This window comes from Hypomesus nipponensis, chromosome 6 (assembly GCF_054491055.1).
Source record: "Hypomesus nipponensis isolate SF chromosome 6, ASM5449105v1, whole genome shotgun sequence".
Lineage (NCBI taxonomy): Eukaryota > Metazoa > Chordata > Actinopteri > Osmeriformes > Osmeridae > Hypomesus > Hypomesus nipponensis.
Window position 1 is genome coordinate 14,820,825 of NC_140366.1, and position 12,139 is coordinate 14,832,963.

The 12,139-nt window shown below is 42.3% G+C and overlaps 2 protein-coding genes across 5 annotated transcripts; one reads left to right on the plus strand and one right to left on the minus strand.

Moving 5' to 3' along the window:
• Positions 1–358: 358 nt before the first annotated feature.
• On the minus strand, positions 359–7,148 carry ints9 (integrator complex subunit 9). Of its 4 annotated transcripts, none has more exons than XM_084699732.1 (18): positions 7,011–7,148; positions 5,787–5,925; positions 5,469–5,596; positions 5,282–5,342; positions 5,138–5,200; positions 4,681–4,820; positions 4,485–4,571; positions 4,275–4,395; positions 3,962–4,096; positions 3,655–3,766; positions 3,079–3,259; positions 2,761–2,821; positions 2,481–2,652; positions 2,091–2,215; positions 1,775–1,942; positions 1,403–1,501; positions 1,022–1,159; positions 359–804 (listed from the first exon to the last, which is right to left on the minus strand). In XM_084699732.1, the coding sequence occupies exons 2-18, from the start codon at positions 5,793–5,795 to the stop codon at positions 628–630; spliced, it is 1,977 nt and encodes a 658-aa protein (XP_084555858.1). In that variant the 5' UTR covers positions 5,796–5,925; positions 7,011–7,148; the 3' UTR covers positions 359–627. The 4 variants fall into 4 exon arrangements, with proteins under 4 accessions (XP_084555858.1, XP_084555857.1, XP_084555859.1 ...); XM_084699731.1 differs by having other exon boundaries at positions 6,976–7,115; XM_084699733.1 differs by lacking the exon at positions 7,011–7,148 and adding an exon at positions 6,153–6,229.
• pla2g7 (phospholipase A2, group VII (platelet-activating factor acetylhydrolase, plasma)) lies at positions 5,967–12,016 on the plus strand. The gene is made up of 12 exons (XM_084699734.1): positions 5,967–6,107; positions 6,227–6,445; positions 6,757–6,881; positions 7,095–7,245; positions 7,444–7,537; positions 7,728–7,796; positions 8,498–8,672; positions 8,869–8,982; positions 9,421–9,515; positions 9,636–9,806; positions 10,244–10,392; positions 10,904–12,016. Exons 2-12 carry the CDS (start codon positions 6,382–6,384, stop codon positions 11,002–11,004), a joined length of 1,308 nt encoding a protein of 435 aa, XP_084555860.1. The 5' UTR covers positions 5,967–6,107; positions 6,227–6,381; the 3' UTR covers positions 11,005–12,016.
• The last annotated feature ends 123 nt before the right edge of the window (positions 12,017–12,139 follow it).

The following is a 12,139-nucleotide window of genomic DNA, read 5'->3' on the forward strand; positions in this document are numbered from 1 at the left end:
CACGATGTTATAACTCTATATGGGGGGTCAGATGGCTGAGCAGGTAGGGAATCGGGCCTTGGGCAAGGCACTTCAACCTACTTGCCTTGGGGGAATGTCCCTGTACTTACTGTAAGTTGTTCTGGATAAGAGCGTCTGCTAAATGTCAATGTAACTGAAGCCTTTTCGGTCCGCCTGCACAATAGTACAGAAAGATGCAATGTGTCCTTAGAAAAACTTTTGTATTGAGGATTATCATCTTAACCAACTGTTGGATTTAATCTATTTAAGGCACCTTTTGCTTTCGTCTAGTGTTACCTGCCAAAACCCCAAATAGAAGTCTAACAATGTTCCATGTTCACATAAGAAACACCAAAGCTGAGGTTCTAGTTAAGTCTAAAAATACATATTCCAAATTGGAATTTTATTACAAAAAAGCTATTTTACAAATATTAACTGTAAGATAACGGTAACACACAACAATATGGGTTGACCACAAATACTGAGTCAACCTAAACACTTCCCAAGTCCAAACTTCTCTTAGGTATTAATAGAGCACAGAGGAAGGACAAGGACCAGCTGTTACTCAGTCGTGAAGGATGAGGGAGGTACAGACGGGGAGGGAGAAGGGGATGTTGAGGTCAGGGTTCAGAGCTTCTGTAAGAACCTCAGCACCAGGTCTCGCAGGGTAGTGCGTAGCGTCTCGTTGTTGTCGCACACGATGTGCGTCCCGTCCTCCTCCAGCTGGATCAGAGTGTCCTCGGCCTGGAGGTGGAGCATGTGGCCGTCTGCCGTCTCCTCCACCTTCACCTCTGTGATACCGTGCTGCAGAGGACAGAAGCAAACTAAATGGTTGTGGCTCAGTGGTCCTCCCCCCCCGCACCACCACTGTATGTCGCTATGGATGAAAGCAGAAATGGTGTGTATGATATGATGGGGTTACGGGGATGGAAGTAATACGTGCACTGATTAGGAGAATGGAATAAAAGAATAGGAAATCCAGCAGTACTGCTAGCAGTCAGAAAGCTTTGACAAGACTCACCTTGTGGAGGGCAGCCAGGAAGGCCTCCAGGGGGATTGCTCCACTGAGGAGAGGTTTGGGGGCCAGCAGCTCTGGGGGCTCCTCCATCACCCTCTTCCTCTTCTTACTAGGGGGCACGGGAGGGGGCTTGGGCACCGACTGGCCATGCACAGAGATCAAAGACAGATCAGTTGTACACACACAACTGATCGCACATCACTTTATGATGAAAGTCTAAAATTCAAGTGAATTCCAAGACAACTTATATTTTCTGTATTCATAATTAATCAATTTAAAAGCAGCTAAACTGCATTTATTATGTATATAACAAATTAAATGACTTAAATGTACTCGGTCTGAATTATTTTCCTTTCATAAATGCGTACCCCAATCTTGTATTACCTGGAGCATGTGTTTGTTGTCCTTGGACTGTAGGACAGCCGACACTGTTGCAACAGAGATGCCAGGCTTGATCTCAGAGGGGACAAGGGACCGGGCCAACTGTAGAATAACACCTTCAACTCATTACAGAACACAGGACACACACAACCTGAGGCTATTTGGGCCGGGTCTCCCTTTGACACAAAGGTCTGCAGCACCATTAAACCAGTAACATCTTCTTTATTGGGTGAGCATTACTCAGTGGTGTTAACTCAGTATTTGACTGCAGAACAAGAGCCTTTATACCCTCAATAAATACTTTTTTATTGAGGGCATAAATAGTATAAATGTATACCGTAAAAAAATTAAGTATTGATCAACGTTAGTCCCCACCTCAGGCAGCAGTTGGATGCGTTCGTAGTGCCGTCTGAAGGGCAGGCTCAGGACAGAACAGCGCCGGTATGGCATGGGAGCAGGCTGCAGCTCTAGCATCAGGTCTGAGCGATGAGGCTGGGCCAGGGGAGGCTGGGTGTACTGCTCTGGGCACACCACATGGAGGGGCTGTGTGGAGCACAAATGAGAGAGCACATGTATGGGCCTGTGGTGCTGCAACCATCACTTTTCAAAACAAACTCACCCCAACTACTTTCTGAATCGATTCCAATCTGATATAGATAAAATGAGGGTATTAGAGGTGTGCGGTGGATACCTGGACCTCCTTGAGGAGCTTGGACACCTGGTGGAAGTTGAGGCGTGTGTCGATGGGGCAGTAGACACACTTCATGGCCAGGGGCTGGTAGGGGGCCAGGGCTTCTAGGTAGGAGAAGTCGGGCTCTGGGGAGGTTGAAAAACAGGGTCACACACAGTCTTTTAACTACAGTGAATAAAGTGTACTGATGGTTTGACAATTATAACTGACAAATTCAGTGCACGACCCCCTTTGATTATCCTTTTTCAATTAAATCTTCAATCCCGAGCATACACACATTTCAATTGGTACAGGTCAAACTAAAACACAAAGACATAGGCCATTGTGTGTGTGTGTGTGTGTGTGTGAGAGAGAGATGTTTTTCCTGCAATACAGGTTTATTAATCTCACCAGTGAAGATGATGGTGTTGAGGCTGGACTTCCCCCACAGCTCCAAGAAGTGAACCACATCACCAAAACGCAGGGAAGGGTGACCGGTAAACACCACGCATGGCTGACGGAACTCGCTGCTGAAGCTGCCATGGATGGTGGGGTAGTGCTTCAGCTTGTTGGTCTGGATCAGCTAAACAGACCGATTAAAGAGATTTAACTATTAGAGTTTGGCCCAATTAGGGACCAAAGGGCTCTTGTAACTGAATACTAATAATAAGTAAACTGTTTCTGGTCTTACCTCTGCATGAGGAAAAGGAGGTTCTGGAAGATAGACCTTTGACTGTTTGTTGTGACAGAGCCTGAATTAAAGAGAAGACAAGCTGGTAAAGAAGGGAACGTATGCCAAAAACTAGCACACAAACACTGTACACAAGGAGAAATCAAGGATTTCCTGTGTGAGTATGTTAGTCACAATAAGTAAATTAGCTACTGCCTTATTATCTGTTCACATATTCTATCTTATGTTCTTCCAAAGCTCAGGGCATTTATATGTAGCTTTGTATAAAAGCATCTGCCAAACTTATCAAATGAAATTTTTAAATGTAGATATGCTGACCACTCAGCGAAGATTTGTGAAAACTCCAGGGAGCTGTTGGCCACGGGGGATATGAAGTAGAAAGGTGTGTTTCCGAGGTTGGCGTTCTCTATGAACTGGTACAGGCACTCCAGAAGATCGTAGATCACTCCAGAGGAGTAGCAAGGCACCAGCACGTTGCCCCCTGCGCGAATAGTCATGGCTGCAAACAACAGTGGACAGTTCGGTCACACCAAGTGAAAGACTGGCCAGTGGAGACACTCAAGCATCGTTCTGTTTCAGTTGGTTCCTCAGTGGAGTTTTTGCAGACTCCTGTGTGTCTTTGTTTGCAAACTCGGCTCATTCTATACGACTGTACATGTTTGTGTTAAAGAATGGGTATAGATCAGCAGTAGAACATTTGACTGCAGATCAAGAGGTCACAGGTTGAAATCCCCCTCTGTATGTCGCTATGGATAAAAGTTCCCAATAAATGAAAATGAACGTTGAAAAATTATTTCCTAGAATCACACAACACAAATAAAAGAGATTTTAAGAAATCTTCAGGGTCCCATTGTTGGGTAGCTAGGACAGATATTCAGTTCAAAGCCTACTTACCCAGGTTACTGCAGAAATCTCCCAGCATGCCATCTGGGTTGGCAGTTGGCATTTGAGTAAGGCCAGTCAGGATGAGAACATCACTGTTCTTCAGTGAGCTCTGGTCCATTGGCTGGAAAAGGGATATGTTGAGGTATACTTACATTAATATCCTGTACAACAACACTTTTCCAGTTATGTGAAAATACAGTTTATGCTTTATTCAAATTAATATCTTTCCCTCTTTGAAGTTCAAGATTTAGCCAAATGTACCACATCTGAAAATGTACACAATAAACAGTCCAGTGGTTGAGTGTGTGAGACTCACCTGAGGATGAGTGGTGAGAAGGGAGGATCCAGACACATAGGACACTTTCTCATAATGGGATTGGATGATCCAGTTTGAGCTGCCCAATGAGTAGCCGGAGCTGAGGGGCGTGACCTGCACGGCACCAAACAGTTCCTGGACAGCAAAGATATTGGATATATTTTAAGTCAGTACAGCTTTTGACTGCAGATCAAGAGGTTGCAAAGTGTCTGCTTAACGTACTGCATTATTATTACACAAAGCAACACAATCAAATAAGCATCTCTATGGTTAGTATGGGTGTTGTGCTGAATGTTTTCAGGAGGAAACTCACCACTTTCTGGGAGTAGCCTACAAGCTGGACTTTGCTGAGAGCAGAGTTGACCTCTTGAATGCTGTAGCTTCGCTTCCATGCCCACACATGAGCAACATCTTTTAGTGGTCCAGGTAGCAGCCTACAAACACAAAATTACACAGAATGACCCAAAACAGTTGGTAGACCCCAACCAGGAGACAATCTTAGCATATTTTAAGATTTGCATACCTTTGTATTTCCTTATTTTTCCAGCAGACGGCAGATTGAGCCTTGGGTACCCTCTCCATGAAATTCACCAGCTCCTCCATTAGCAATCTGAAAATGTTGAAGTCGAGTGATCTCTCAAGTTCAAACTCTCACTCAAACTCTGTTTGATGATACATATTCTCCAGAGCTGTTACTGTGATGATGTCATTCCCCTCACCTGCCTATCTGGAGAGTTGGCTCTGTGGCGTACACTGTTCCAGTGAAACCGGTGTGTTCAGTGATGTAGGGGAGGGCCATCATACAGTGATAGTTAGAAATCAATATGACATCAATGGTGGATAAGTCAAGCAGCTCTTTCTGAGGAAGACAGAGGGAAGAGAGAAAGTGAAAAGTAAACAGCTGTTATCAGAGACCCGTAATGATGATCTGAACTTAAGTGGAATATTCAAAGTATGGCTAACTGTCTGTAATGAATACATTATAGTACAATCAATCTGCACATAGGGGGTGAAACAAACACTGTGTGTACAGTGCTGTGTAGTTTGTCTTACAGCTGGTTTGGTGGTTGATTATATATGATAAACTGGTTGATTATATATGATAACAATTTTGTACATAGTATAACATCTACTATTTATTCAGAAGGTAAAGGCTGTACAACTTAATTGTTTTACCTCTGGGAGACAGAACTCTGGCTGTGAGTCCACAAACACACGACCTGAACACTCCTTGAGTTCCTGAAAGACCGACAGGAACAACATCAGTTGAATACATAGTAATCAAAACGTGGATAACTTGGGTACACAATTTCGTAATACCTTCTGCAGGTTAACCGTGCCGTCTTTGGAAATCCAACCAGGTAGTTTGGAGAGCCTTGGACTGAAAGAAAGGAGAAAGCATAGGCAGTAGGAATAGTTATAGGAAAAGTAAAGCACAAATGTAGCGTCGTGTTAATGGATATGACGAATACTGCTTTTTATGGCCTGCCAATAGACCCACACTCACCTGTGCACCAGAGGAAGGGGAAGGAAGTTGAGGACAGACGTGGTATCCAGCCCACAGTCCAACATGATGGTGGTGGATTTAAATTTGAGAACATTGCATGGCAATGTAGGGTGTCCAGATAGGCAGTACTAACAGCAGACAACAAATATAAAATTAGACACATACTATTTAAGAAAGCATAAATGCAAACAACAACGCGAGAACGCTAGCTAGTAGTAAGCTGGCAGCCTAGCTACCAAGCTGAAAGATAGTTTGGTCTTGGTTTTTAGCATCCAAATAAAACGGTATGAAAATTGCAACAGCTGTAGCTACACTCACCAGTTTCATCTTAGAAGCTGTTTGCTAGGTAGCTTCCACTCCAGTAGCTTCGATCATGTAGCATCAATTTCATGTAGGCTGCTCCGTTTCTTGTTTTGTCCCACATTGTGTAAATAGTCATTTTCACATATACTGCCCCCTACAGCATTGGAATATAACATGTTCATATGTCAAAGTACATTTAGTGAAAATAAAGAAGACAGTTGGTTTGAGCTATATAGACCAACATGTTTTCCTATTCTTTTTCCAACATGCATTACTTTATAGCAGCGGCCAACCCAGACTGCAGCAGCCGACCACAAGACAAATCAACAAAGGCACGTGGCCACACAGGCAGACCCTGTCTAGCTAACGTCATGACATTACCAGCTATTTTGTTAGTGGGTTATTCGTTCTGTCGGAGCGATATTACAACATTCTTGGTTCTACCTAGCAGGAAGGATCTACGCCAGCTACCTGCCAAGCCACTCCCGCAGAAGATTGGCCAAATGTTGCTCAACACCCGTTGTGCCACTCTATAGCGGCTGGCTTGTTTTAGTAGGCGTTAGCTAACCAGGCTAGCTAACAGGTAGCTAACCTACACCTCCAGAAGTTCATGTTCGTTAATGGAGGACTCATACAATCGGTAGCAAAGAAGTTTTACGAGTGGTCAAGGACAGGTATGGATCGCTTAAGTGTGTATCATAGTTACTTAATGTGGTTCGTCGTGTCATTAGTTGACTTGAGGTCATTTTGAGACAGTGATGGCTTTAGCTAGCTTCGCTTCACACATGACTTAACGCTAATACTACTGAGATGACAATTTAACTGACAGAGCTCGTACAACTACAGTACTGTAACAAGCAGATTGCTTTCCCTGACATGCTAGTAACATTTAAAGATTCTGACAAAATTGTCATGGCACTAAAAGTTAGGGAATGCTAGAAGCAATCCTCTCAACTGACGATCCCGAATCGTCTCCCATTCACAGATCATAGGGGTAAGCTAAGTTTATTAGCAATGGGAAATAACTGCAGCAATAACCTGGGAATCCCCCGGGCGAAGGGGCCCAATCCAGTTGGATGCACTGATTTCATGATGGATCACACTGTGCAGGTAACACATTGTTTTATGTTGTTTACAAGTGAAAATGTTCTGAGAAAAGAGAAGAAGTAGCCTACTCTTGCCTAAACGTAATAGCAGTTCTAACCTTAACCCATCCTTGGCAGCCACGAGTTAAATTACCGGTTATGAATCATATGAAGACAAACAGCCTTTAACAGATGAAATGCGTCGCTCGAATATAATATTATCAACTGTTGTCGATAGGGCACGTTTTTTCGTCTGTATTATCCCTGTGCCGAGACAGAGAATCCAGACACGCCTGACTGGATCCCAAGACACGAGTATTTCGATGGGCTGGCGGACTTCATGAAAATCAATAGAACCATAAGTGACAGGATTTTCAATTACCTCTTTGGTAAAAAAACATTTGAATAAACTTTTGCCATAGTTCTTCCAAATGTGTGTGTATATATATATATATATATATATATATATATATATATATATATATATATATATATATATATATATATATATATATATAATTTTTTTTAATATTTTTTTTTTACCGATTTGAGACTTTAATTGACACTCATTTTGATCTATTCGAAAGGTTCCTACAAAATACCTGCAGCCTTGAATGCTCCATTTAAGTCAAATGAGAAATGCCCAGTAGTAGTCTTCTCCCATGGCCTCGGAGCTTTCAGGTACATTTACATATCTATTTAATCGTTTTTTGCCACACAATGTACGCACACACTTTATATCAGTTATTCTCCTATTTGGAATCATGTAATCGTTGCCTTGCTAGCTGCTCTAGCTTCAGTACCAGACCCTACCCTTATCATTATTGCAAAAAGTACATTCAGAAGGCTTTGTCTGTTTTCTGCGTTACAGAACCTTATATTCAGCCATATGTGCCGAATTGGCGTCCCATGGATTCATAGTGGCATCCGTGGAGCACAGGTAGGCTATTGTCCTTTGTCTCTGCTACCCATCACCACTTCATTCAAAGCTATTTCACAATACAATACATTGGTATGAGCCTAATAAACAGACATGGAAGAGATTGCATTAGACGGTCGGTGTAGTCATGTTAACAATAACAAAACATTTACAATAGGTACACTGTGCCCCCCTCCTTTCCCCACAGGACGTTTATTGTTTATTTTAGGCTATGGGTGGAAAGGTTGCATGGACAATGGTACATACCAAGTCATCACATTTTTACCGGTATGGACTACAGAGACCATGTAGCAATGACCTGCATGGGGGATGGTAGTTCGGCCTAAAGCCGCACACTATAGTTTAGGTTAAGCCTCATCTTGTTCCAGTTTGACCCAGTTCAACATTTTTATTTTTGTATTTACATTTAAGCATGTGCGTATTTTGTCATGTCTTATTTGTGTCTCTTATCTAGAACAAGAAAACATCCACCATATACTAATTATAGATGATATATAAAAAAATGTATCTTCCTGATCCACGGATCCAACATAAACAAACATGAAAGAATACGAACACCAAAGCTATGCGTTGTCTTGTCCAAGAATTTCAGTGCCTAGTCTGACCTTGTGTTGGTCTGTGCACTTGACAATACAAAAAACAAAACAAATATGAAGGCTTACAGGTATAGAGGTGTGTTTTTTCGTCTTGTTTTAATCAAGGGATGAATCAGCATCTGCTACATACTTCTACCATGAGAAGCCTGATTCTCATGAAGGGAAGGGCAAGACTTCTCCAAAAGGCCCTCCACACGTGCCTGAGAACCTGGTGGAGGAGTGGATGTACTACAGATCTCTGAAGCCTGGGGAGTTGGAATTCCCTCTCAGGAATAAACAGGTTCGTCAAATCAAACTTTTTGTATGGCCCTTTTTTCAAACGATGTTACAGAGAGCTTCACATACGCAAATAGTACTCCACCTAGCCCAACCGAAACCCTCAAGAGCATGATTCTGTTGATATTCCGAAAAATACATTTAATTCATAATTCATCACTTGACTTGGCCTGTTTTTTTTTTGTCATTTTTTTTTTCAGGTGAAACATCGTGCAGAGGAATGCATCCAAGCCTTGGACAGACTTATTGAAATTCACTCAGGAAACTCGGTGGAGAACGTGCTGCAGACAGAGTTTGACTGGACAACTTTAGAGGTAAACCTCAAGTGTCATAATTCGGTTGGTCCTTACAGATTACAGAATGTGTCAGCATTAGTTCTTGCAATCATCAGCGTACATGTGTTGAAACCTCATGAACTACTTCCTCCAGTGTGAAGTCCTTGTTTGTCCTTGTTTGTCCTGACCGACTGACTTCCTCCTCTTTTCCACCTCCCTCTTCTCTCCCCCTCCTCTCTTTTCCACCTCCCTATCTTCTCTTCCCCTCCTCTCTTTTCCACCTCCCTATCTTCTCTTCCCCTCCTCTCTTTTCCACCTCCCTCTTCTCTCCCCCTCCTCTCTTTTCCACCTCCCTATCTTCTCTTCCCCTCCTCTCTTTTCCACCTCCCTCTCTTCTCTTCCTCTCTTTTCCACCTCCCTCTCGTCCCCTCCTCTCTTTTCCACATTCCTCTCTTCTCTTCCCCTCTTCTCCCTCAGAACTCCATGGACCTCTGTCGGATAGCAGTGATGGGGCATTCTTTTGGGGGAGCAACTGTAGTTGAAGCTCTTTGCAAGGGGGATGTCAAATTCAGGTATATTTAGGTGGAAACATTAGGCTTTCTGTGTATAGGGTCTGTGCACGGTCAGTCCATGGACATTGTTCAACTTAACATACCACACATCTCTTAATATTTTCCCTTTGACCTGTGCAGGTGCGGAATTGCTTTGGATGCGTGGATGTTTCCCCTGGATGATGAGATCTACCCCAGAGTGAAGCAGCCCATCTTCTTCATAAACTCTGAGAAGTTCCAGTGGGCGGGTAACATCAGCCGAATGAGAAAACTGGACTCCGCTGTCATTCAGAGGAAAATGATTACTATAAGGTAGCATGCTCATACTGTACGTGGTACCAGGGGCGAATCTAGGCATGGCCCAGGAATCGAACTGGCAACCTTCAGATTAGTAGCCTGATTCCCTAACCGCTCTGCCACCTGACTCTTTGGGGGGGCTCCAGCCCCCAGTTACACATAAAAGCCTAAATGTAGGAGTTTGGCCAACAAGTTTCAGTTTGTGGGTCAAGGACAGGCATCTGTGATTTTGTTGGTTACTCGAGCATGCATTCATAGCGTCCGAAAGATCCCCCTCCTGTTTATTCACCGACAGAGCAACCAACTTAGAATGGCACCTTTAGTGGCTTAGGATCATGATATTAACACAATTTAGAAATCATTTAATTAAGTCATTTATTTTAATATTTTTTTGCATTTGTAAATGTCTATCATGTTTGATTTTGGATCACATCTCTATGCTTCCTCTGCAGGGGGACAGTCCACCAGAGCTTCCCAGATTTCACCTTTCTAACAGGAAACTGGATTGGAAAGATCCTTAAACTGAAAGGAGAGATTGACCCCCTGATTGCCATGGACCTCTGTAACAAAGCTTGTCTAGCTTTCCTGCAAAGACACTTGGGTGAGAAGGAAGCAGAGTTGGCAAAAGTACACACATCCTTCACACAAGTAGAAGTACAGATACTCATGCTAATAAGACCCTGGTCTTATTAAGTGGAAGTAATGACTACACCTTTTCACTCGTTAAAGTAGATAAGTGTGGGCTCTGACAAAATAAAAAAGTAGCCATTACTACACCTGTTTTGGTATCAAGCAGGTCACTGGACCTCACATTATATTAATACAAAAGGACACTATAGACACTCAGCACATTTGCCAGGAATCCTTTTTGATGATGACAATTTCAAACATCTCCCTCATATATGGCCATGGGTGATCAGGAATGTCTCTATTCTCAGTCATGTCGACATCGCTAAACCCCACTAAAAAACATCCTCTGTAGCCTATATTTTGTCATTTGGATAAAAGCATCTGTTAAATTAAAAAGTACATTTGGTTAATAAAGCAAAACCTGTGTCACCACTGGGATATAATTTCAAATGCTGATTATCAAAAATGGAATTGTTTTGCAGGTCTTCAGAAAGACTTCAACCAGTGGGATCATCTAATTGATGGGAAGGATGAGAACCTCATACCAGGAACCAACATCACTCTGCTCCAGTCTTCCATTTGACCCAGCGTACCTTCATCACTCTGCTCCAGTCTTCCATTTGACCCAGCGTACCTTCATCACTCTGCTCCAGTCTTCCATTTGACCCAGCGTACCTTCATCACTCTGCTCCAGTCTTCCATTTGACCCAGCGTACCTTCATCACTCTGCTCCAGTCTTCCATCTGACCCAGCGTACCTTACTCACTCTCCTCCAGTCTTCCATTTGACCCAGCGTACCTTCATCACTCTGCTTCAGTCTTCCATCTGACCCACCATACCTTACTCATCAACCAGTGAGATTAGTTGTCAGTGGAGGTTATTAGCAAGTCAATACAAGTTCACTCACTCACTTTACCTGTGTGCCACTCTCAGCCTTGCATGTTGTGAGTGATGGTCCAATGTAAAACAATCATTCAAAAACTTTTGTCAATCTGAACCATGCCTGGGCATGTCATTTCTTGGTAGGAATGTTATGATTAGCATAAGTTTGATTCCTAGGATGTGTTTATATACATAGATGTATATAGTACATACAAATACTTGATTGTATGCATCAGTTGTCATCGTCATTGAACATATTTTAGCTTGTGTTCTTTTAACATGTTAACTATGGTTGCAGTGTGATTGTGGATGATTGGCCAAGGCACCTGGATGATTTATACATTTTGTAGATTTAAGACTGTATATGACCTCATATTGTTGAACTAATATGTATTTATCAAGCATGATTGCACAGATTAATTACAAGACGATGAATTGATAGACAAACCAAACATTTTTTAACACTAAAGGTTTGTTGAGCGATGACTGAAAAGTTGTTTCTTAAAGATTACTAGCTCCATACATCATCTGCCTTAAAGAACCATGTCCCTGGCTGGATCAAAATGTAACAGATTTTCTACCCATCTTTTACATGTTTTTCAATCCATCATGCTGTCTGAAATGTACTTTGTACACAACTGTACTGCAATAACTTGTATATGTATACACCAAACCAAAAAAAGTACTTATTAAATAACTACACTTTTACAGTGGTTTTAGGCTAAGCAGATTCCTGAAACATCCTACTGTATTAAAATGCCATGACATTTCTGTACTTTCAATACTTAAAACTTTTAGGTTACTGAAACTCACCCTACTTAAACATCCTAGAGAAA